The sequence below is a fragment of the Protopterus annectens genome, chromosome 2.part2 (assembly GCF_019279795.1).
Source record: "Protopterus annectens isolate FY-2018-M chromosome 2.part2, PAN1.0, whole genome shotgun sequence".
NCBI classification, from domain to species: domain Eukaryota; kingdom Metazoa; phylum Chordata; order Ceratodontiformes; family Protopteridae; genus Protopterus; species Protopterus annectens.
The window spans coordinates 8,504,260-8,531,759 of NC_056730.1; the positions used below are offsets into that span (position 1 = coordinate 8,504,260).

The 27,500-nt window shown below is 36.9% G+C and overlaps 1 protein-coding gene across 4 annotated transcripts in view; it reads left to right on the plus strand.

The window, feature by feature from the left end:
* Positions 1–27,500, plus strand: part of PDE8B (phosphodiesterase 8B) — a 2,824,882-nt gene that overhangs the window by 2,571,422 nt on the left and 225,960 nt on the right. For all 4 annotated transcript variants that reach the window (XM_044063695.1, XM_044063696.1, XM_044063693.1 and 1 more), the window contains one exon: positions 13,759–13,810. In XM_044063695.1, coding sequence (XP_043919630.1) covers positions 13,759–13,810 — 52 coding nt within the window. The remainder of the gene's footprint in view (positions 1–13,758; positions 13,811–27,500) is intronic.

Sequence of the window (27,500 nt, forward strand, 5' to 3'; positions counted from 1 at the left end):
TCAAGACTATAGACAGGAATGAGCACCCCCTCTGTTTTATATAATGTCTCAAGACTATAGATAGGAATGAACATCCTTTCTGTTTTATATTATGTCTCAGACTATAGAAAGGAATGACCATAACCTCTGTTTTATATAATGTCTCAGACTATAGATGGGAATGACCGTCCCCTAAGTTTTAAGTAATGTCTCAGACTATAGATGGGAATGACCATCCCCTCTGTTTTATGTAATGTTTCAGACTATAGACAGGAATGAGCATCCCCTCAGTATTATATAATGTATTGGACTTTAGACAGGAATGAGCATCCCCTCTGTTTTATATAATGTTTTAGACTTTAGACAGGAATGAGCATCCCCTCTGTTTTATATAATGTCTCAAACTATAGAGGGGAATGACCATCCCCTCTGTTTTATATAATGTCTCAGATGATAGACAGGAATGAGAATCCCCTCTGTTTTATATAATGTCTCAAACTATAGACAGGAATGAGCATCCCCTCTGTTTTACATGATGTCTCAGACTATAGATGGGAATGTGCATCCCCTATGTTTTATATAATGTCTAAGACTACAGAAAGAACTGAGCATCCCCCTCTGTTTAATATAATGTTTCACACTATAGAAAGGAATGACCATAACCTCTGTTTTATATAATGTCTCAGATTATAGATGGGAATGAGCATCCCCTCTGTTTTATGTAATGTCTTAGACTATAGATGGGAATGACCATCCCCTCTGTTTTATGTAATGTCTCAGACTTTAGACAAGAATGAGCATCCCCTCTGTTTTATATAATGTCTAAATTCTCCAATTATAGGCCAATAGCTATACTCTCTCCACTTGCAAAGATTATGGAAAAATGTATTCATAAACAACTCATGCACCACCTAATCCAAAATCACCTTATGGCAGACACTCAGCATGGCTTCCATCCTCATCCCAGCACTACTTCAGCCCTCCTAGCCTTTACCAACACCATAAACCATAATCGCAACAATAATTATATGTCCTCAGCCCTCTTCTTGGATCTTTCCAAGGCATTCGATATGGTTGATCACCAACTTTTAATCCACACCCTGCAAATATTCTGTCTAGATACTAGAGCCCTTCAGTGGTTTCAATCCTACATGAATCGTCGACAGCAGGCTGTCCTCTGGCAGAACAAACTCTCTAACCTTCTACCTAACACCCTTGGAGTACCACAAGGCTCTATACTAGGGCCCTTGCTGTTCTCCATCTTCATTAACAACCTTTATACTGTCATCACAAAAGTCAGCTGTATCCAATATTCTGATGACTCTACTCTGATTTGCTTAGCCACATCTCCAGTAGAGTTATGGTCAGCTACCCAGACCACCTTTAACATGACAGAAAACTGGCTTTCTGAACATTATCTGATCCTAAATCCCAAAAAAACTAAAATGCTGTTATTTTTACTAACACATAGTTCTACCGCTTTCATCTTTACCATAAAATCAAATGAAGGCACAATAATCTCCCCTGAACCCTCTACAAAACTATTAGGTGTCATCATAGACAATAATCTAAAATTTGACCTACATGTTAACCAAACTATCAAAACCATCAACAAAAAACTAGGGTCACTTTACAGAATAAAAGCCTTCCTAACCCCTCCAGCTAAAATTGCCATAGCTCGCTCTCACCTTCTTTCAACCCTTCTGTATGCATCCCCTCTACTCTCAAATTTAAACAAGACTGTCCTTAACAAACTCTCAATTTGCTACAACCACATTGCCAGGTTTGCCACTGGGCTGCCTTTTAGGACACATCATTGCATCAATCTAAATCATCTTGGGTGGCTTGAACTACCCAGCCTAATCCAGTATAACCAATTGATTATGGCCTATAAAATCCTCTATAATCCGGACAATACTTCTGCACTTAAAAATATTATCACCCCCTATAACAATCCTAGACCACTTCGATCCTCTAACAAACTACTAATTCAGACTAGCAAAGTTAATAACACAGCTGGTGCTTCTCTCTTTGCAAACTCTGTAAGTAGATCCTGGAACTCTCTTCCAGCTGATATTACCTTCCTTTCCACCTTAGGTCAATTTAAAATTAAACTCAAACAACATTTGTCACTTAACTGGCTATGTCAATGTATCAAGCCTGGCTAACTCTCTCTAGAATGTGTAAAAATCTGCTAACCAGTTTACTGTGTAATTTAATTTAATCCTGACTTGCACTCAGGATTAACTGTAACCTGTGGAACTTGTTTAACTTGCTTATTTATGTAATCTCTGTAAATAGTCTGTTTGTAATATGTAATGCTGTATCTGCTTACCCTTGGAGCTTTTCTCCCTGGGCCTTTGCTGAAAATGGACGTGCATCCAGTCGGACTATCCCGGTCAACAAATGTAAAATAAAATAAAATTAAAATGTCTCAGAATATAGACAGGAATGGCCATTCCCTCTGTTTTATATAATGTCTCAGACTATAGACAGGAATGACCATCCCCTCTGTAGTTCTTCATGTTTCACTGTTGCAGTCATTACATTTGGGTCATCTGCTTTCAGGTAGCCCTCAGTCTTCAGCCTTCTTAACAAAGTCTTTCGTCCTGCGTTGGTTGCTGTCCCTTCTTCCATGGCCTCAGGTCTTCACGGGTATAAAACATGCAGCTGACACCATTACATCCGTCTTTCTTGCCGTGCAGTGCCCGAAGTAGAAGCAGTTCGCAAGTGCCGGTCGGCCAACTCCTGAAATTTTCGTTTTCGAGTTTCAGAACCAAAGTCTTCAACTAAAGCTAAGTAGTCCATTGGGGAAGTTTTTTCTTACTCCTTACCGATGTCAGTAAATGTTAAGAATTGCATTACTTGTGGAAAGCAAATACCTCATAAAGAGTTTCATTCGTACTGTATTCCTTGCCTAGGCTGTGACCACGACATACCTTGCTGTTGGTTTTGTGCTTTATTTAATCAGCGTCATCGGTATATTTTCGACTCTAAATTTTTCAGTTCTCGGTTTAATTATCCAGAAATGTCATCGGTTAGCCATCCGTCTACCGAGATTCTGAAAACACGCAAAGATAAAGACAGAGACAGACCATCAAAGTCCAAAACTGCCAACTACATTACTCTTAAGCCAGTCGCCAGTTCGCCGGTACTCAGTGAGGCACTTTCGCATCCCCTAATACTCGCTACTTCTGATTCGCAGGCCTCTACTGAGACCCATTCGGAGTCCAGTAAGCTGTGAGATGCTTCAATTATGGAACCCGCGGATTTCTCTACCTTGGATGGGTCTGAGCCACTGTGCAGGCACCGGCGTCTGAGGGTGTATTCAGGCTTGTGGCCTTGCATATTAAACCGATACCTCCTTCTTTACTCAGGCCTAAATCTTGATCCATGCTTAAAAAAAACGATGCTCAGGCCACATGCTCAGGCCTCTATGCCTAAAAACAAATGATAAGAATGGCTGAAGATATAATAACTCTAATCAGGGGTAGCCAAGCCCCCCCACCCTTCTGAGAGGCCTAGGACTAAAGTTGATTATGAATCTTCTGATCAGGATTCTGTCTTTTCTGATTCTTCTGATGATCTGGATTTGCCTTTATCTACTTATGAAGATTCTGATGCAGAGGACTGCATTCCCTTTGCTTCTCCTCCTGAGGGTTTTTCTTTTGGGGAAACTTTACATACTGTAAGGGAGCATTTCCACTAGGAAAGCCAGGATTTTTCTGATTCAAAAAAGAGGCTTAGGGATTTCCTTCTCCTACCTCAGCACAGGCCTTTAGCTATTCCTCCTGTACTAGACATTGTTGATGATGCTTTTTCGGAATCTAGTTTGGCCCCTGATTCCCTGCCTCCTGCTCCCAGAAAACCTGACAGATTCTACAGGGTCCCTGAGTCCCACACGTTCCTTTTTAAAAATCCTATTGCAGATCCAGTGACTATTTCACAGGGGCCCAAGGGCATTAAGGCTTCTACTGCTAAAAATCCTACCCCTTCTGATAGAGACTCCAGGACGCTGGCTAGATGGGGTAAGAAGGTTTACACTTCTGCAACCTTGGCCATTAGGGCTTTAAACTGACAGTTTCATATGTTAAAGTATCAGCAACATGTTGTGGGGCTGCTTAAACAGAAGATTATGTTGATTCCTGACTTTGTGGAAAATAAAGAATTACAGGATTTAATGCATTCTGCTGAACAAGTTGGAAAACATACTTTGCAATGTGGTTTTGATTCATTAGAGGCCTCTTGCAGGGCTACTGTTACTGGGTCTGTGCTCAGAAGGCATGCTTGGCTTAAGGAGCAATCTTTGCTTGATCATGTTAAAGCTAAATTGTTGGATGCTCCTTTAAATCAGGACAGCCTATTTGGCAACAAGGCTGAGGAAGTTCTTAAAAGATGGAAGATATAGCTAAATCTATGCAAACTGTTAATATTATTTACAAGTTCAGCCTCCTAGATTTAGTAGGTACTGGCCCACTAAGAATTGGTCCTTTCCAGCCCAAACCCAGACACAGCAAAACCCCCAGGTTTCAGTCCCAGGGGACAGGGGGGGTCTCCACTTCCAAATCTGGAAATAATAAGACTCCTCCCTATGGTAAACTGTCTCAATGACTTCCTTTTAAAATTTCCAAGCACTTATCAACTGACTGCCCCTTTGGGGGGAAAGATTGCCCTTCACACAAAGAATTGGGAACTCATTACCCAGGACAAATGGGTTTTAAATATAGTGTCCCAGGGATACAGATTTCACCTTCACACATTGCCAACACCAAGGGGGTGGCCGGACCTACCCCCAAATCAGTGGGCAGAGGCACAAAAACAAGTACTTTCTCTCTTAAGCATGGGGGCTATTCAACTGGTGCCAGAAGAGGAAAAGGGACAAGGTTTCTACTCGAGACTTTTCCTTGTACCCAGAAAATATGATTCATGGCGTCCTTTCTGGACCTGTCTACTCTAAACACCTTTTTGGAGATTCCAAAATTCAAGATGCTGACTCTTCACCAATGTCTTCCTATGCTAGGCAAAGATGCCTGGTTGGCAACACTAGATTTAAAAGAAGCATACCTGCACATCCCAATCAGGGAATCTTGCAGAAGATACCTATGCTTCAAAGCAGGCTACATCTACTGCACCCAGGGTATTCACAAAGTGCCTAGCTCCAGTTATTGCATTTTGCAGGCAAAGAAATATTCAAATATACCCATACCTGGATGATTGTCTAATTCAGGCAGAAAGCCAGGACATACTATTGAATTATCTGGCCTCTGTACAAAGGGTTCTAACTTGTTTGGGGTACACCATAAATGAAAAGAAATCACACCTGGTACCCTGTCAACAAATTATATTCCTGGGAGCAGGCTTGAATACAACTTCCCAGATGGCTTACCTCATGCCAGAGAAACAAATTAATTTGACAACCTACTTCAAACAAGTGGCCACAAAAACCCTGCTATCTGCAAGACAAATACTGCAAGCCTTGGGGTTCATGGCCTGCTGCATTCTTCTAATTCCATATGCAAGACTGCATATGAAGAAACTACAGTGGTATCTAAAAAGCCTATGGTGTCAACATTCTCAAGACCTGGAAACAATGATTCCTATCATACCTTCCCTACGCCTAGAGTTCCTTTGGTGGGCAGAGGCCTGCCACCAAAACAAGGGACTACCTTTCACACCACTCCCTGCCATCCAAACCCTAACAACAGATGCATCAGACTATGCATGGGGGGCTCATCTGGCAGGGAAGTGCATTCAGGGCAAATGGAACCCAAGTCAAATGCACCTGCTTATCAATCAAAAAGAAATGTTAGCTGTACAGAATGCTCTGAGAGCCTTCAAGGACCACATTCTTCCAGGACAACTAATGGTAAAGATGGACAACACCACTGTTATGTGGTACATAAACAAGCAGGGGGGTACATATTCTTACTCCCTCTGCAGACTAGCCATGGCATTGTGGAACACAGCCTTGAGCTACCAAGTGCACCTACAAGCTCAGTTCCTGCCAGGAAAATTAAATACACTGGCAGAGGGACTAAGCAGAAACCTCATGGACCCACATGAGTGGAAACTGGAACCTAGGATTTCCAACATGTTGACAAGCAAATGGGGGAGCCCAGATATAGACCTGTTTGTCTCTCCCCAGAACTACCAATTGGACAACTTTTGCACAAGGACTTCCCACAAACAAGCCTGGAAAGTGTCAGTCTATGCCTTTCCCCCCTGCCTCTGCTCTCCAAACTACTACTAAAAATCAAACAGGACAAACCAAGGATGATTTTGATTGCTCCAGACTGGCTGCGCCAACACTGGTACCCCCTCCTGTGCAGTGTGTCATGGTTATCTCCATGGCATCTGCCTCAGACTCCTTCCCTGCTGTCTCAGCAGGAGAACCAGATTCTGCACCCTCAGCTTCTAACACTGAACCTTGCAGCCTGGCTAATTACTTAATCTCTCATATACCATCTCTCAGCAAACCTGTGATGGATATCATTTTAGAGGCAAGGAGGCCTAGTACTAGAAAATCTTATGCTGAAAATGGAAAAGATTCTGTGCCTGGAACCAGTCTCAAGGGATGAGCACAGTAGCGCCCAATTTACCTCAGATTTTACAATACTTAACTGAGATGCTTCACAGGGGCCTGTCTTTTTCCCTCCATTAAAATCCACACCTCAGCAATTTCAGCTCATTATAACACATAACCTCCCCTCTTTTCTCATCCACTGCTCAAGCAGTTCCTCAGAGGGGCCAAAAATTTGAGACCACCCAGGAGAGCCCCAACCCCAGCCTGGGACCTTAACTTTGTCTTGGAGAAACTCATTTTATCTCCTTTCGAGCCAGCTGCTACTACAGACTTAAAATTTCTTTCTTGGAAAACAGCTTTCCTTTTAGCAATCACTTCAGCTAGAAGGGTATCTGAAGTACAGGCCCTTATGGCAGTGGAGCCTTTCATCATCTTTCATTTGGACAGGGTGTCCCACAGAACCAATCCATCCTTCATGCCCAAGGTGGTATCCAGTGTGGTTCTTAATCAGTCCATTCATTTGCCAACCTTCTTTCCCAATCCACAGAATAAAGGGGAATGGATACTGCATTCCTTAGATGTGCACAGACAACTTAGATTCTACTTGTACAGGACTAAACCTCAAAGGAAATCTGAACAACTGCTGGTGGCATTTGCTGCAGGGGCAGAGTGGAAGGCTATTTCAAAGCAAACCATTTCTAAATGGATAAGCCATTGCATTAATTTCTCCTATAAGCACCATGGAAAACCTATCCCCCAGGGGATCAGACCTCACTCCACCAGGGCTGCATCTACCTCTACAGCCTTTCTCAGAGGTGTCCCTACCAGGGACATCCTAGAAGCTGCTACCTGGAGTTCTGTACATACTTTCACCAAGCATTATCATTTGCCAATTTTCTCTAAATCCAGAGCTGGCTTTGCCACTGCAGTCTTGCAGGGCCTTATAGCTGGCCCTAATGCTATCTAAATTCCTCCTCCCAACCATAGCTTTTGGAATCTACCGAAATGTAATGACTGCAACAGTGAATCACGAAGAACATAGTACAGTTGTGTACACTTACCATAAATGTAGATGTTCAAGTGTATTCACTGTTTCAGTCCTGGTTACCCTCCTTCCAGCCCCCTAACTTCCTTTGGCTATACCTCTACTTTCCTTTACTATGCTTAAAAGCCTTTTTGGTGTATCTGCTTTTTTGTTGGAGGTATATCTTTGTGCTTTTATATTTAATTGCTTCACATTAGGGGGGGCACCTGACATCTGGGGCAAGAAAAACTGATGTAATTGCATCTGCTGCATGTTTTATACCTCTGACGACCTGACGTCATGGAAGAAGGGACAGCAGCCGACGCAGGACCCAAGACTTTGTTAATTAGGCCGACTGAGGGTTACCTGCAAGCAGATAACCCAAATGTAATGACTGCAACAGTGAATACAGTCAAACATCTACATTTATGGTAAGTGTACACAACTGTACTTTTTATATATTGTCTCAGACTATAGACAGGAATGAGCATCCCCTCTGTTTTATATAATGTTTCAGACTGTAGACAGGAATAAGCATCCCCTCTTTTTTATATAATGTCTCAGACTATAGACAGGAGTGAGCATCCCCTCTGTTTTATATAATGTCTCAGACTATAGACAGGAATGAGCATCCCCTCTGTTTTATATAATGTCTCAGACTATAGACAGGAATGAGCATCACCTCTGTTTTATATAATGTCTCAGACTATAGGCAGGAATGACCATCCCTTCTGTTTTATATAATGTTTCAGACTATAGGCAGGAATGACCATCCCTTCTGTTTTATGTAATGTCTCAGACTATTGAAGCGGATGAGCATCTCACTGTTTTATAAATGAAAAAGCTCAGCATAACTGAGAGATTTATTTAACTATATGTAGCGAGATAATGTCATGCCATAACATTGACCAGTAAGTCCCTAAAATACTATTTACTGAATTTGTATTGATCACTGACCGTACATCTCTACAATGTCTTTATAGTCTTAAAGATTTCAGCCTAAAACTATCTAACCTTATAAAGTTTGCATCCAATATCTTCTTTGCCACAGTCACGTGACTGCATATCAGCTATCTCAAATATAATCCCCATTCAACAGAGGTAGAATTGGTGGTTCTATGATCGGGGAGGGGGGGCAAGGTTCATATGATATACATTCTGGATCTTGTAATATATCCTACTTGTTATGGGGTTATACCAGCTATGGAGACATACAGACAGAGATACAGAGAGATTAAGAAATGTAGAGCAGGCAGCAGACAGACCAAACAAGTTGCCATGGTAACTAATAGGGAGCAGCTTATTCTAGAGATATACCAGGTCCACTAGATTCCTGACTTCAGAGTCAAGAAGAGAAGATTCAGAAGAGGACTATCTAGGGAATAAGTTTAAAGGAAGAAAGAAGTCTAGAAGGGATCCATGAAACTGCTGTCCAGCAAAGGAGAAACTCTGCCTGTATGGTAAAGTCTATGAGCTCCGAAGGGACAGAGAAGTCTCTACTGGGTGAGATTACTATAAACACTCTAAAACACATAAGCCTCATGGGGTTTATGTCCCTGGATGGGCACATAGAAATGGCTATTAACCCTATCCACCCTTGTGAATTACCTCCTAAGTACGACACTGTTTGTGACTTTGATAAAAGATAGATTTGACCTCATAAAGACTCCATTTTAAATAGCAACTTATTTTCTTTGTTCAAAAGAATGTAAGCCAGTCTTTGGTTTGCTACCATTTGCTGTTGTTTTTTCAAAACTGCATTTGTGTTGATTCTACTACACACACACACACACACACACACACACACACACACACACACACACACACACACACACACACACACACACACACACTCACTCACTCACATATGTAGAGATAGAAATGGGTCTACTAACTTTAGTCAAGTAGCCCATACATTGACCTCCAAAATGTCAGCTGCAAAAGTTTGACAAAAAAAAATCAACACATTACCATGCATGCGCCAAGAAAAAACCTCAGCACTTGCAACAAACAACATCAATTTTTGTAGTGGGACAAACCCCCCTGGAACCCCCCACAGCCCCTGCTAATTAGAATATGCTAACACTGAGGTTGAGCAATCCCTGTGGAATAAGAATATTCTCCCAGGGATTGTTGATCTTGCACACCCATCAACCATCTGCATATGTCGAACAAATGTGGTGAATGAAATTTAGTGGAGCCTAATCTTATTCTCTCTCTCTATTTCATATATATCTATATATATATATATATATATATATATATAGAGAGAGAGAGAGAGGTGAAGAACACCCAATTGAACTGAGAGTGTGCCAAGACCTATTTGGATGACACCATTTGGTTGACAAAGACAGAGGGTCTGCAGGTGTGCGATATCGACATTCACCGGGTAGCGGAATATTACCTTTCCCTAAGGATCTATAAAACTATATATAGCTATATATATATATATATATATATACATATACATATAGATATATATATATAAAACTATATATATATATATATATATATATATATATATATATATATATATATATATATATATATATATATATATATATATATATATGTATATAGATGTACACATAAATATCTATTATGTGGTAACTGCATAGGTGGGCTAGTCCAAAGACCCTGAAATAACAAAAACAAAAGCAATCAACAGGATATTCAAGAAACATACAATACATAAGTATAAATGCAAAATCACTTTTTTAAAGGGCTTGGGACAAACATGCTTGTTGCAGATCTTTATGCCTGTTGCAGAGTCTTTTGTACAAAGAAATATTATACAGATATAATTAACAGTAAAACCAAAGTTATTTACAATATTTACATTACATACATGAAGTCAATTTTGAATTTCAACATTTCATGAAACAAGGTGTTTATTAGCAAATGTTGAGGTTAACAATTGTCTCTAAAGCAGTTAGACTCAGTTTTTGCAAGGGTTCAGAGAAGTAGTTTAATGTAGATAAATAATAAGCATTTGTGTCCCCTTTCCCTTTTTCTCTCTCTTGCAAGTATATTTTTGTTATTTGCACATGATATAGTGTTAGCATGGGATAAACTGTTGCTCAGCCCTACTTTCTTTGCCAAGGAAGCTTGCACCTCTCATTCCAAGGTGTCTGCATACTAGCTAAAACCTTTGCTGCCCCCATAGTCCCTTTTTTAGGCAGTCGTTTTAATGGATCTTCCAGTCTAAAAAAAAAAAAAACATAACAAAGAAAGCACCAAACAATATCAAAGTGGTTTTGCTCGGTGCTAGGAGCCTAAATAACAAATTGGCTGACATTGACACCATCCTGCATTTGGAACACATTCATGTGTGTATTATTATTGAAACCTGACCTACCATGTCTTTAGGCCTGATGGGAACTGTGCTCAAGAGTCTGTATGTGTTAAAGACCACACTACTTCAAGTCAATTTCCCAGAGACCCACAAACTGAGCTTATTGAGATTCAACTCAATATCTTCTGCGGGAGACGTTAAACAGAGGTCCCATCTACTTGATTTGGTGTTATCTCAGGTGGATGTTAAAGATCCCATGGCACCTTCTGAAAAGAGTAGGGGGCAGTTCCCTGATTCCCTGGTCAAATTTCCCCTAGAAGCATAAATGCCACTTCAGGTCTCCCCTGAAAAGAGACCACTAGCCCAGTGGGACTAACCTGACCATCATAATAATAAATCATTAAAGTAAATAAGTAAGTAAATAAAACCAAAGCATCCACGGTGGTGCAGCAAGAGGTTCTCCCGTTCGATTCTCAGCTGGAGTGTGGGGAGTGCCTTCTGTGTGGAGTCTGCATGTCCTCCCCGCGGTTGGGTGGGCATTCAAAAGACATGTGTAAATGGGCGTGCCTTCGTTGAAGGTTGAACATTGAGCTGGCACCTCAGCGTTTCGTGAAAATCTACTGCCAATCATTAGCGGACCGGAGTTCCACTGTGGCGACCCCTAACCGGGAAAAGCCGAAAGACAACAACAACAACATCAGATTATAGCATGTTGTTGGACCCCTTGATAACCCTAAAAAAATGCCCTTTTCTTAAATACAGTGGTGGACTTCATATACAAAACATTCCATCATCATAAAAAAAAAATAAAAAATTCCATCATCCTGGGAGATTTTAACTATCCACTGATAAAATGGAAGACCTAAACTATAAATGTAGATTGTACCCATATATTCTTTGAATTCTTCAAGAAGAATTCCTTGGATTATATAGTCAAAGAGACCACTATAGGTCAAAATGTTCTTGATCTGGTCCTTAAAACCATGGCAGGAATATGTACTATTCCACAAGTACAAATCTGACCACAAATTGGTAGCCTTTTCTTTCAATATCCCAAAATTAGCTGATGCGAATATCACAATAATCTAAGACTTCATATCTACAAACTTCATACAATTCTGTGAGGAAGTCTCTAAGTTCACATATAACTGCACACCACAGAATGTAAAAGTGGCTAGCAGTTATGCAAATAAATGTTATACTCATCTAGAAAACTGTATAAAACTGTCAGTCCCTAAAAAAATAAACAAAAGTGGAAAAGAAAGAGCAAACCAGCCTCATAATCCCCATGCATAAGAATATATTACAACAAGAGAAGAAACCTAATTCAAATAAATAAATCAAAGTTAACCTCAAAAGGTTATCAAAGGTACTGAGAAACACCATTGGAAAAACTAAGGCTTCCCATGAACTTAGGCCAGCATTTAAAGCTAAAGATAATTACAAATCCTTCTTTACCTAAGTCAAGAAGTTAAGAAATAACATCATAACATTTTTCTGAAGTCATTCAACATGGCATTATTTACTCTGACATATTGCAAATATAATGGCAGACATACTCAGTGCCAGCTTTATCCCCCAATCAAAACTTGGATGGGATTCATAGTGCAGAGCGCAGCATTAATTAGCACATGCAGCAGTCATGCAAAAGGTGCTGGTGACTGCAAGACAGTACGCAGCACGTCTTCTTAGCTGTGAGCTGTCCTGTGCTGTAATCTCCTGAAAATTACTGGTTTGCATGCATGTAGTTCTTCATCTGCAAATCCCATTACCAAAATTAAAAGTTATAAATTTAACATTTTGCCTAAGCTAAGCATGCTGTTAGATAAATATGAAAAGAGCATACACAGAATACAATGATCACAATAATTAAACAATGCCACTTATATATCACCTAATGGCTGCATCTTTTCTTGTCTTTCCCTTTTTTTCTCTTCCTGTTGTAAATATGCATTTTTTTCTTACCATTTTTATTTAAAGTTAAATTTTCTTCTTTCTATATTGTGTTATCAGTTTAATGCCATTGATTTATATGAGTATATGTTTAACATGTATATTATTTCATATGCTTGTCATTCTTTTACTCTTCTTCTTCTTCTTCTTCTTCTTTCGGCTTTTTCCCGGTTAGGGGTCGCCACAGCGGATCACCTTGTCCGCACATTGAATGGCAGTGGAGTTTTACGGTGTCGAGTTGCCAGCCCGGCGCCCAACCTTCCACAGAAGGCACACTCACACGCACACCTAGGGCCAATTTAGAGTGTCCAATCCACCTGCAGCATGTCTTTGGGATGTGGGAGGAAACCGGAGCACCCGGAGGAAACCCACGCGACCACAGGGAGGACATGCAGACTCCGCACAGAAAGCACCCCAGCTGAGGATCGAACCGGAGAACCTCTTGCTGTGAGGCGGCAATGCTAACCACTGCACCACTGTGGCTTTTACTACTGAAATATAAATGTCCATCTTATTGAACTGTATTATAAGTTCGGCACATACAATTTCCTTGACTTTAAACATTTCAGCATTGTTCAATGTTTGTGTTTATCATTCAGCTGATAATTGAGATGAGTTGATATGCAGTATGCTGAATTCAAGTTTAAATTTAATAAAAATTAAAACAGAGCATGGCGTGCAAAAGTTTAATAGCCATAATTATGTATTAAATGAATTGGAGATTTTTTTTTAAGAGAATGCTATATTATACAGCTATGAAACTGCAAAGAAAAGTGTAAGAACACTAGACACTAATGTCTTTTTTCCCTCTGAAATGAAGGATTAAAGTAGTTGAGATTGCGCAGTAGATTATTAGTGGGAAATGGTGCATGCCAGCAAACTGTTTTATAGATATTTCAAATTAGTCAGCAGGTCGTTGTCTTAAACATGACTTTGTTTTCATATTTTTAAAATAATTTTTTATCTGATGTGCTTGCATTTCAGGTTTACAAGAGCCATCGAGATGAGAAATACTCAGGAGAGAATTCTCAGTCAGGTCAGAGTTTCATGATGTTTAAATTGTTTAATATGATTAACTACCCTGTGACAACAGTGGTTTAATCAGTGGTCTGCAGCCCATAAAGAAGAACTAATGCATTTATCAAAACTTAGGTAAGCATAATGCAGTTCGTAGAAGTATCGCTGTATATAGAATTTGTGGCTGTATTTGTATTACTCTGATTATTATTCTGTATGAGGATGCCAGGAGTGGCAGAGAAGTATGTAAGAATGGTACAGGATATGTACAAGGGTAGCGTGACAGTGATGAGGTCTGCGGTGGGAGTGACAGATGCGTTTAAGGTGGAGGTGGGATTACATCAAGGATCAGCTCTGAGCCCTTTCTTATTTGCAATGGTGATGGACAGGTTGACAGATGAGATCAGACAGGAGTCCCTGTGGACTATGATGTTTGCAGATGACATTGTGATCTGTAGAGAGAGAAGGAAGCAGGTTAAGGAGACCCTGGAGAGGTGGAGATATCCTCTAGAGAGGAGAGGAATGAAGGTCAGCAGGACTAAGACAGAATATATGTGTTTGAATGAGAGGGAGGATAGAGGAATGGTGAGGATGCAGGGAGTAGAGTTGGCAAAGGTGGATGGGTTTAAATACTTGGGCTCAACAGTTCAGAGTACTGGTGAGTGTGGAAGAGAGGTGAAGAAGAGAGTACAGGCAGGATGGAGTGGGTGGAGAAGAGTGCCAAGAGTGGATTGTGAAAGACGTGTACCAGTAAGACTGAAAGGGAAGGTCTACAAGAGGGTAGTGAAACCAGCTATGTTATATGGGTTGGAGACAGTAGCATTGACAAAAAGGTAGGATTTAGAGCTGGACGTAGCAGAGTTAAAGATGTTAAGATTTGCACTGGGTGTGACAAGGGTGGACAGGATTAGGAATTAGTATATTGGGGGTCAGCCCAGGTTGGACGGTTTGGAGACAAAGCCAGAGAGACGAGATTACATTGGTTTGGACATGTGCTAAGGAGGGATGCTCAGTATAAGGATGCAAAGGATGAGGCTGTCAAGTAAGAGGAAAATAGAAAGGCCTAAGTTAAGGTTTATGGATGTGGTGAGAGAGGACATGCAGGTGGTTGGTGTGACAGAGAAAGATGCAGAGGACAGGAAGAAATGGAAACAGATGATCCATTGTGATGGCCCCTAACGGACGCAGCTAAAAGAAGAAGAAGATTTGTATTACTCTGCTGCTGAGGAATTGAAGAAGCTCCATATTTTAATGGTTCTAGTTATTTGTTGGTTAGGTGGTCCACTGTTGTATCTGGTGTTATTTTTGGGGCAATCAACTTGGCAATCCTTTCCATCTCATCAAAGCAGTGACACTAGTATAAATAGAAAAAATGAAAAATGAACACATTTAGCAAAAATTAACCCTTAATGTATTCAAGCCATCACTATGGAGCGTCACAACTCTTAATTCTACATCTCTGGTTCATTAGCATGAATTAAATGAGCCAGAGGTTTGGAGACTGGAAAAGAAAATGTGTGGAGTTCATTGACTGTAAATGCAGAAGTAAGTAAATGATTTTGCATCTGTGTTTCACATTTTCTTTTAATTTATGCTAAGGAATGTAGAACACTTAGCAGTGAGATTACATTTAAGTGCATTAGTGCCAAAAACAATATATTATTCTGCATTGTGTCCCGAATAGAGCAGTTATTGTTAGCTCATTAAAGGGTTTCTATCACCACACTGAAGGCCATGAATCTGTGTTGTGATGATGCAAATAAGTTAAAAACACAGTAGGATAGGGTATGGCAATATTTTATACTCTAGGAAATATCTTAATTTGGGTCAAATTAGGCATTATCTTACTTTGAGAAAACTCAGATGTAGATAAAATTGAGGAGTGGATTTGACATGATAAAAAAAAATAACCGGGAAGGTGAAAATGAAAATGTATTAATTTAGATGCAAGCATGATTACATGACTTAAAGAAAATAATTGGTGGGAGTTTTGGAAGTAAAACTGAGGTTCAATGCATGAAATGTTATTTAAGACTTTAGGTCACAAATATGAAGAATTGTCGTAACTTTTTGTTTGATGGGTGTCACAGTACATAGGGGTAGGTTGTATGAATTAATGTCTTTTGTATGTTCTCCATCTCAGCAATAAGCAGTGAATTAAAAGCTTCCTTATTTTTTACAAGGATTGTGTGTATGACTGTAACAGTAGACTCTTCAAGACAGATCTAAGGGAATAGGACCCTGAGGTCATACATCCTATATGTAATATTTAATATATGTAGTCATAGTAGTAAATGGTCAGTTGAATGAGTTTAGAAATAGAAAACATTTTTGAACTAGGATAAGATGAGACCATGACCAAATGAAGGAAGGAAAATACTCATCAAATAAGAATTGTCTTTTCAAGGATGATATGAACTACTGCCTTTGCTGTAAAATGACTGATTTCTGTTAAACTGCATGCTTGTGTATTACATAAAGGGATATTCTGTATATATAATGGAGTTGAAACAATTTCAGAAGTAATTTATATTCCACTGCATAATCTGTGATTGTACCTCAGCAGAAATAAACATAGACTAAAGAGGCATGTATCACCTTGGGGTTATGTAATTTGATGATACTACACTTTGATTCATAGCATCTATCCAATGTGGTTTGCCTTGAGCCATGTTTTAAATTATATTACATTGGCCACTAAATCTCTTTTCTAGATCAGGAAGACTGGGGCTAGGGTAATAACAAATATTAGCAATGGTGTGAATGATAGTGACCCCAAGAACAGAACTTATAAAAAATAAGCATAAAAGTGAGAGGTTCCAATCTTGAGGCCTGGGGGACATCCGTTCAAACTGGTGTAGAAGGGTCTATATTATATAGTTGAAGTCTTGTAACTTCGAACACGTAATGTTTGAACCTTTATGTTCGAAGTTACAAAACTTCGACTATGGATAAAAAAAAAAAAAACAATGGAAAACAAAATAAACTGTTTTAAGCAGGGGGGCAAGCCCCCCTGCATGCCCCACATGGGGGGCTGCGCCACCCACACTACCCACTACTTAAATATGCCAACTCCGAGATCACACCCCATTGAGCAAAATGGAAACCTCTGCTTATGGAGATTTCCATTCAAACGCTCGAACTTTTACAAATTCGAACATATGGTCTCTACTATATGAGGTTTGAACTTGTAAAAGTTCGACTACATGATAGGAACCCGATGCAGAAGAATAGCTGTACGTCCACATAACAGTTTTTCAGTACCTAGGAGCAAGACAAGGTCGTCATCATTTGAGCAATTAGCAGTGCTATCTTAGTGAATCCTTTGGAAGAGGATGATATAGTTTTAACAGTAATGCCTAAGTTACATGCATGTTAGTGTCCTGTGTATGCTTGATAAATAACATCAGTATATGGTAGTGACTACACCATACATTTGGTTATGCAGCAAAATAGTACGTTGTAGTGGGACAAGTATGTTATTAGAATGGCAGAATATCATGCTCCAGGTCTGGAGGCCATAGGTAAAGAGTATTACAACAGTCAAGTCAAGAAGGGAACAAGGCATGTACTGCCACTTCAAGGTCCTGAGCAGGTGAAGTAGGACTATATGGTTGATATGTGAAATATTCCATAAATGGAAAAAAGGTGATCAGACAGCAGGAGGCTTCTAAATCCTAAGTGTCATTTTTTTGTCAAAAATAAGTTTCCTCACCTTCTCAATAAATTTCAATTTCAGAACTGGGAAGTTTGATGGACTAAGAGTGGCATAAATAGCCATGACCACTGGTACTGACAGCTCATCTACCTTTAGATGCATTCCAAATCCTCACCTAAAGAATCCATTACAGACAAATTATCCTGTGAGAAAAAGAGGTAAAGCTGAGTATAAATGCCACTACAGTGGTACTGTAAGCCCCGCCTTTGCATGAGCTTACCCAATGGAAGCATAATTATGAAGAATAATAAGGGGCCAAAATCGATCCCTGTGGGACACTGGAGTCACCATGGTAACACAATGAACTGTGAATGTCAGTAGGATAGTACCAGAAGTCTTGCAGTAAGTCCAGAGATGATCTAATAGGATTTTGTGTTTCAATCTACCAGATGCTGAATTCAAGAAGGACAGGGACGGAGAAGCAGTTTTGATTTCTAGCCAAAAGAGGTCATTTATAACCCTAATAAGGGCTGTTAAGACAATGAATGTCTGAAAAAGATGTCAGAGTAGAATAGGTCATAAACTTGTCATTACTGTAAGATTAAATCAAGTTGCGAATAAACAACTTTGTTAATAACCCTGCTGATAAATGGAAGTTAATGACTGCACTAACGTTATCAAGGACATCTGACTCAGTTTTTACATAGAAGCCCAATATACCTCTCAGCTGTCCAGATTTTTATCTGTTCCTTATAAAATTTCAGCTTTTCTAACAAATTACTGAGGACTGAAGTCACTAAATAATGACATTTTGAATTTTAAACATCATATCCTTCAGAAAATGTATGCTAATGCAAAGCCTATTATTCTGTCAACTTTCTAAGTTTGGAAAAGCAGTATTTAAACAATGTACCTGATTTGGGGCATTACCCCTCCATTATTTTTGGCTTTTTCAAGATTTCTTGTGTTACAAGGTTGAGAGGTATGAAGTCCAATAACTCTTTAAGCTCTGGCTTAGAAATTCATGTCCTAACAATGCTATCATAAGTGTTGTGATAGTAATGAATAATTAGTGTAGCAAAAGGGAGCAAGTTTTGATGAGTTCCCCAGGTCTACTAAGTTGTGGCAAAAAAAAACGATTCAGATATTTAGTCATAACAGTCACCTTGGGTCGACGGCAGAAGTTTCTGGTTTTATTGTTAAGCAGTTATGTTCTCTGCTTGATAGAAATTGCCTACCAGTAAAGTTTAATAATGGATCCAGGAGTCTCTGGACTTCTTTTTTTTTTTTCTGCATGCTTTTTCTTCCAATTCCTGCCACCTATCAATGAATATGAAAGTAAGTTAAATCATTAATGGAAATTTTAAACGTGTTCTGTACTGAAATATGTGTGTGTGTGTGTGTGTGTGTGTGTGTGTGTGTGTGTGTGTGTGTGTGTGTGTGTTTGTGTTTGTGTGTATGTGTGTGCGTTATTTGATTTCAGACATTTAAAGTGAATTGTTAATGTGCATTTACCATAGGAATACTACTTAGATTTATATATTCAGCCATTAGATGACTGCATGTTTGGACATATTTAGTAATATATGGATTTGAACGCCTATCTAAGAGAAGTGTATGTACAGGAATATTTATGTACTTGCGTTGTTTGTTATAGAACATCATATAGTATAATGATAAGACTAACATGAAATGATTTCAAGTTTTAAACATTTTATTTTTAGGGTATGAAATCATTTAAAAGTTAACATGGGCAGATGACATATACATGAGAATGTGTATAAGTGGAGATGCAATAAATAATATCTTATAATATTTAAAAGACATAAGTGGGATGGAGAAAGAGTGGGGGAAATTTATACAAAAACCTTGTAACAAATAATAATAAGTTTACAAAAAGTTATGTTGCTTGCATAGAAATTCTTAGATAGGTTGTATTTAATTCTTTGATTAGATATAGTGAAAACACTCCACATCTATAGTGATGAATATAATTTATAATTTATAAACAATCTATTCTAAACATGAGTTAAAGTTTGATATTTATAACTTAATAAATATAGTTAAATGTTGATATACTTATTCAAAATTAAAATCTCCACTAACATTATTACAGAGCAAAATGGTAGATATACTGTAGTTAAGGTATGAGGGTTAATTTGGTAGATGTCCTTTTATCTACTAGATTAGGAATGCTTGTCATTCCATGTAAGATAATTTTTTTTCAAAATTTTGTTTTCTTTTGTTATATATAGCCATTTTTATATTTTACTTGTGTTATCTTTATTGGCCTGAATTACATTTTATTATGCATACTTTTTAAAAGAAAACCAAGCTTTTCATAATAATTAGAAAAGGAAAGATATTTATCTATCTACATAGTTTTGGAAGAGTACAGAGTACTACTTGTAGAAAAATAACTTAAAAACCAACTTAAACATATGGACTTATTACTACTTTTTTTAAACATCAATGGTTTGAATAATCCAAAGAAGAGATCCAATTTATTAAGATATTCAAAGTTAAACAGAGCAGGTTATTTTTCTTCGAAAGTCTCATTTTAAAACAAATGATTCATGTATTTGTAATCCAAATGAATACTTAGTATTATCCCATTCTTTATATAAAACAAAAACCAGAGGATTAAACAATTTATGGAGAAAGAATGTTAGTAACCCCCAAATCATTCATAAATATGAAGATAGAAGGCCTTATAATGATTGTTAAAATAAAATTTTAATAATAGACTATGGACCCTAGTAAATATATATTGGTTATTTGGTATGAGGACAGGGATAGCTAAAAGACATCTAGATCTTATTAGCAAAATTTATAAGGGCAACCTGATAATTGGACATGATTTCAGTTGTATCCTAGATAATTCAGAGACCACTAATAAGAGAAATTTACGTCTCACTCCTGTAGCAAAATTACTTAAAAAATGGACTGAGAATTATAATTTAATTGACACATATGTCTTGAAAGATAATTCATTATTATTCTCTCATCAAGACTATAGATTCAACACCCAAACTAGAATTGATAATGTCTTTATATCACAAAACTAAACACAAAAATAATTATTTTTTAATTTGTCCTTGCCCTTTGTTATATCATAATTCTCTTATTCTCAAACTTCAAAGAAATATTTAAAAAACTGACTCATATAACAAGAATACCAGCTTATATAACTTAATTGAAGGAATGTAAACCATGTCTGGTTTCAGAATTACAGTTTTTCTTGGATACTAATCTTTCTGAAGAGATCAATATAGTTATGATATGAGATGCCTTGAAAGCCTATATTTTTGGCAAAACTCTTACATGGTTTAAAAATAAATCAAAAGAATGGGAATCTGAATTACATAATATACAAAATCAAATTACAGAGCTCAAAAAATTGGACACTACAAGCACTTCCACTGATAAAAAAAAATAATTGATGAGCTGAATAAAAAATATACTGAAATTCTAACTCATAAAACTAATTTAGCATTGGAAAAGTTAAATTAAATACATATTCTACATCTCCTAAGTATATGCAAAGTGTAAATATGATAGTTAAAAGGCAATCTAGAACAAATAACATCACAAATATTCTTCATGAGGGGAAAATAGTAAAAAAGTAACAGATATAAGTGACATTCTTGATGCTTTTAAACATTAGTATACCAAACATTATGTAACTAATAATATTCACACTACTACTTTAAATTTAGATTCAATATTTACAAAAGTTAATAAAATACCCGAAAAATTAAAATTAGATATTCAAAAATAAATTTCTTATAAAGAAGTTACATAAATTATTAAGGAATGCAAAAGTAGCAAAGCTCCAGGAACTGATGGCATTATAATTGAACTATATAAAATGTGTCCAACATCTGTAACTTCAATTCCTCATAAATCCCTACTTGAAATTCAAACACAAAATATAATTCTGCCTTCATGGAGATATTCGTTAATAACTCCAATCATAAAAGAAGGCAAAGATCCTATGCATTGCAGTTCCTATAAGCCAATATCATTACTTGGTAATGATTATAAGATCTTTATGTCTATTATTGTCAATAAAATGAAAAAAGCTATGATTCATATCATAAATGAAGATCAAACAGGTTTCATACATAATAGGTGAACTTATGACAGTATTCAAAGAATATTAACTATCATTGATATTTTAAATAGAGAAAACCAGGAAGCTCTATTAATAGCATTAGATATAAAAAAAAGCATTTGGTTCATTACATTGGGATTATTTATTCAAAACATTAGAACTCTGTGAATTTCCTCAATCTTTTATATCATTGATAAAAAATATTTATAAAAATAACGTAGCATATGTTAAATTAGGACCATACACTTCTGAGCCTATAATGTTAATGAAAGGAACAAAACAAGTTTGTCCTATGTCTCCTATCCTGTTTGCTTTAGCTATTGAATTATTTGCTTCCTCAATATGCTCCAATTCTAAAATAAAGGGAATTGACATACATGGACAATACAGCTCTAAAATTATGTTATTCATGGATGACATACTCCTTACCTTATCTAACTCAAAAGAATCTATAAAAAGAATTAGAAATATTAGTTGAAAATTTTTACTCAATTTCAGGTCTTTATTTCAATAAAACAAAATCTAACTTTATAATATTAAATACAAAAAAAATAGTTCAAAGTAGAGGGAAATAATGTAATTGGCAAACAAGTCTCCAATTTAAGTTATTTAGGCATTATCTTAACTAGAAATATAGATGAAATCTTAACCCTAAATTATAATAACATTATAAAAACTTTGAAAGAGTATACAGAAAAGTGGAATAAAATGTATTTAACTTTTGAAGACAGATTACAACTAATAAAGTGGTATTGTTACCAAAAACTCTATATATAGTTCAAGCCATACCCAAGAGACCAGATAAGTACTTATAAAAAGAAATAAATACACTTCTATTAAAATTTCTTTGGCACCCAAATAGAAATAGTGTTTACACATCATAACAGACTATGGGATCAGGGAGGGATTACATTTCCAGACATAGAGACTTACATTAAAGCTTCTATTTTTAGAATTATTATAAATTGGGTTGATCCAAATTACTCTTCTAACAAGAAAACTTTGTATACTATTATTCTTTTAAATGAAAATTTCATAATACAAAATCACAACTTAGATATCCAGAATAATATATTGTGGCATATTTTATGTATAGGCATTCAATATAACCTAGTAACACTTACAAAATCAAAGCTTACTAATCATATTTTTAAATATTCAGAAGATTCATTAATGCTAATACAGATGTTAAAATTTGGATGGATTTAATAATACCATTTAGCTCCACAAAAAATTTTTCAATAAAATACACAGGAAGGTATTTACAAAGTGGAAAAAAAAATAATTTAATCTGCTGGCAATGTTGTATTAATAATTTGAAAGTTGTTGATAGTCAAGATATAATAAGTTCATATGATCTCTCTTCTTCCAAATGGCTAGTTCTTCAAAGTGTATTGACTTATTCACATGATCTATGCAGAACAGTTAATAACTCTTCCTTTAAGGACAGACCTAAATTTATAAATTATTTGTATGATATTATTTATGAAATTCACAATTGTGGAAATATAACATCTAAACTATAGAAATTATTAATAAATTATAAAGTTAGAATTCAACAGAATTATTGGAATTTCATCACTAAAGGTCATTCAGTACATCTGTCAGAGAAAAATGTATCTTTTATATTCTATCAAACTAACATATATTCTATCAAACTAACATTGTAGATAATTTTACACACCCAATAAACTAGCTAAATTTGATTCTTCCAACAATGTCACATGCTAGAGGTGTTTACAAATATGTAAAGCTGGCTGGCTGCATATGTTTTCTGATTGCAGTAAAGTCAAAAAATTTTGGGCAGACAGTAATACTTTTTGCAAGCTATATTTTCAGATACATTCTTATTAACCAAATCTCTGGTTTTATTAAATAGTTCTGAAACAACTGTAATGAATACAAATGATTCATATCTATTATGGACTACACTAGCGGTCACTAGGAAGTGTATATCTAGAAAATGAAAAACCAACACCGAACCATCTTTTAAAGACTTCTTAAAACTACTGAATGACACAGCATTATTAGAAATTAGAGTCAAAGAACTAAGGATCTTTCCTAACTCTTGGAATAACAATCCATGGAAGAAGATATTATCTCTTATTGAGACATTAAAAACAGCTTCAGGCTCTTCTTAAGTGAAAAAAGAAAATGAAAGAAGAGAATATTTGACAATCTTAATATATGACTGTCTAGACTGGTATATTTAATTTCTAATCTCAGGTCAAATGTAAATAGTGCATATAGTTACTATTTTGTTTATTCTACTAGATAAAATTAATTAAATCTTTGCAAATTTTAAAAAAATGAATAAAAAACGTCTGAGTAAAAAAAAAAGAACAACTATTCACCACAAAAAAAAAAAAAAAAAAAAAAAAAAAAAAAAGTGGTCATTGTTTTTCATCTGAAACACTACGGTTTGACATATCCCACTTCCACTTTATATGTGTATAAATACACGTTTTTGATATTTTGAGTTTTAGATATTTTAGTTTTCAGTATTCTAAACTATCGATCTTATGACATAGACCCATATATGTATAAATAGGCTTACAATCAAAATGTTGTGGTGGCTTACCTAGACAGTTAGGAGGACGAACATGGAGCAGCAGAGAGGCAAAACTGCGAACACAGTTCCTGTCAAATGTGAAAAGTCGATACAGAGATTATGTATGCAGTTTGGAGCATCAGTGTTTTGAAGGGCATTGGACCACAGTGGGGACAGGGAAAATTACCCTTTTCCTCACTGTAGTGCAATCTTGGAGTTAGAATATAAAAGTAACAGGGGATGTGGGGGCACAGCCCCCCACATGGGGGGTACAGGGGCCCCCTGCAAAACTGTAGTACATTTTCTGCCTTTTAGCAGATTTTTTTTTAGAACGGTGAATGGTCGAATGTCGATACTGTACTTTGAAGGAATCGACATTCTAAGCAATCGTCGTAATTCTTTTTTGTTGTTGTGGGTCGGGGATGTGAATGGTTGAGGTAAGTCACCTCGACATTTTGATAGTAAACTGTGTAAATATATATGAATGTGTGTGTGTGTGTGTGTGTGTGTGTGTGTGTGTGTGTGTGTGTGTGTGTGTGTGTGTGTGTGTCTCTCTCTCTCTCTATATATATATATATATATATGAGCAACAGACTCAAATGTCATTTTCCTTTGTGTTGACAATAAAATGTGAATACATCAATACACATGCACCAAATGTATTTCTCATAGCATATAATTCCAAAAATAATACAAAAACAAACTTTTGCACAGGTGGCCACACAGTCCCCATGCTAATTATATATACTTTTAAAGTACAATTTAAATGTAATACTAATGTACCTAAACCCACACTAGTGTATGCATACTTTAAAAAGATCATATTATGCAGTGATGTCTACTCAAACCCAGGTCCTGACTGCCTATCTTCTCCACCCACTCCCTCTTCTATTAAAACAACATCTAGTAAAAATTTAAAAATCATATGCATGAATATTCAAAGTATAGTAAACAAAGTCTCTGAATTCCATCCCGAGATCTCATTACTCCCCAGACATTATTATTCTTACAGAAACTTGGCACAAACCACATATAAAAGATTCTAAAATCCCCCCCCCCCCCCAGCTATGTTATCATCTGCTCTGACAGATTAAATAAAAAAGGTGGTGGTGTAGCAATCATGTTTTCTAAGCATATCTCTGTCTCTCCTTCTTCTGTTTTGCTACCTAAATTCCACTCTACTGAGGTCCTTGTCTCTCGCTGTAAATTAAATAAGCATAAAACATTAGGTATCATTGCCCTGTATATTTCCCCCAGGAAATAACATTCCTATTCTGGAAGGCATCCTTCACTGGGTATATAGCTTCATTTCTCATGAAATAATTCACATTGATTTCAATATTTACTGGCATAAATTCACATCAGACTACTCTTCCACTAGTATCAACTTCCTGTACTTACTTCAACAAGGCTAATAACACAGGGACTACTCTGGACTGGATTCTAGTCTCAAATCCAAACCTTTATGACTCTCCAAAAACCATCCCGAACTCCCTTGGTGATCACCATCCCACCAATGTTCAGAGACTAGCAAATCACCATATCAAATATCACCTTTAGAAAGACTGCCGTAATCTGTCAAATTTCAATTCCAAGATCTTTATCGACAGCCTTAATATCATTAATTGGTCCATCCTCCATTCCTACCACTGGATAATGTTGTTCTAAAATTTAATACAATGTTTCTTGACATTCTCAATAGCCTCACTCCTATAAGAAAAAAAGAAAAAAAAGAGTTAAATTCACTGAGTGACCCTGGCTATCCCCTTCTAGTACACAATAATTGTATAAGAAAGACGAAGCTTGTCAAAACTGGCATAAAAGACAAATTTCAAGCTCACCTACAGACCTAGAAACAACTTCAAAACATAAATAAACAAGTTAGTGCTGACAAAAAATATTATTACTTCAACCCACAGGATAACCAAAAACACAACCCCCAAAATGTTTGGTCCATTATCAAGAAAATATCACACCCTAGAACCCTTAGTACTCGTAAACCTTGTCCAGATATCACACTCTTAAAAACTGCTTCTTAATTTAACTCCCATTTTATAAACTCAATAACCACCCTCACCCAAAACTCCCTATGGAATCCTGCCACGCGTGACAAACTTCAAAGCTCTAACAATGCCATTTCAGCTTATGATCATTTGCTACTACCTACATAAAAAATTATTACACAAACTTAAGCCCTGTTCACTCTCTGTAGACAATCTCCCATATGAATATCTAAACATTTCTGCCCCCTGTATTGCTTACCCAATCACTATCCTGATCAGCTGATCCATTTGTCAGTCATATGTCCCATCTGTCTGTAAACAAAATTACATCATTCCTCTTCATAAAGAGGGAAACTCCGCTAAAGTAGCAAACTTCAGACCAACTGCAATTTTGTCCCCTCTTTCCAAGATCTTAAAAAATGTATTCATAAACAACTTTTACAAGACTTACTCCAAGAAAATCTATTACCCTCTACCCAACTCGGCTTTTGCCCAGATCATCGCACAACAACTGCTCTTGTTGCCTTTTCGGATCATGTCATTAAAGCCAGAGATAACAACAGTTTAGTCTCTTTCCTCTTGTTAGGTCTCTCTAAAGCTTTCGATACAGTCGCATGTACCAAATGACTCTCAAAAAGGTCTGCTTTAGGCTTTTCCAGTGCAACAGTCACTTGGTTCTCTAGCTAGCTGTCTAACCGGCTACAATCAGTTAAATGGCTCTCTTTTTACTCATCTTTTCTCATCCCAGTTAATACAGGTGTCCCACAGGCTCCGTACTTGGCCCTCTCGTTTTAAACATATTTATAAATGATCTACATGCATCCTCCAACAAGCTACACCTATTCAATACGCAGATGACTCCAATGTCATTGGCTCATCCAATATTTATTTATTTGGCGTTTGGTAACCGGGTTAGTCCATCTGAGCAGAAGCCCATTTTCAGTGGAGACCAGAGGAGAAAAGCTACAGAAATTACACCAAAGAAAGTACAATTTAAACATGGCAGTATCAAATACAGTAGATATAAGAAGTTCAAAATATCAGTTATTCAAGTTAAAAAATCATTTATATAGAAAAGAAAATTAACAATGAGAATAAAAAGTGAGACCAACGGGTACAAAAAAGAGGGTAACAAGTTTGCAGCACATTTCTGTTTATGCAGAGTAACAAGCTTGCAGCATGTATAGCTTGAGTGAAAGACAAAGTGAGAGGAGAAGAAATAAATCCTGAGGAGGAACAAGCTTTGCTCGAGACCCTAAGTAAGTGAGGAAGGTAAGCTAAGAGGGTACCTAGAAGGGAGCAGCACTGTAATTATGCTGGGTCATTACAGTGGCAGAGCAAAGACGAATGGAAGCTGTCTTTTAAGGCAGATTTAAAGAA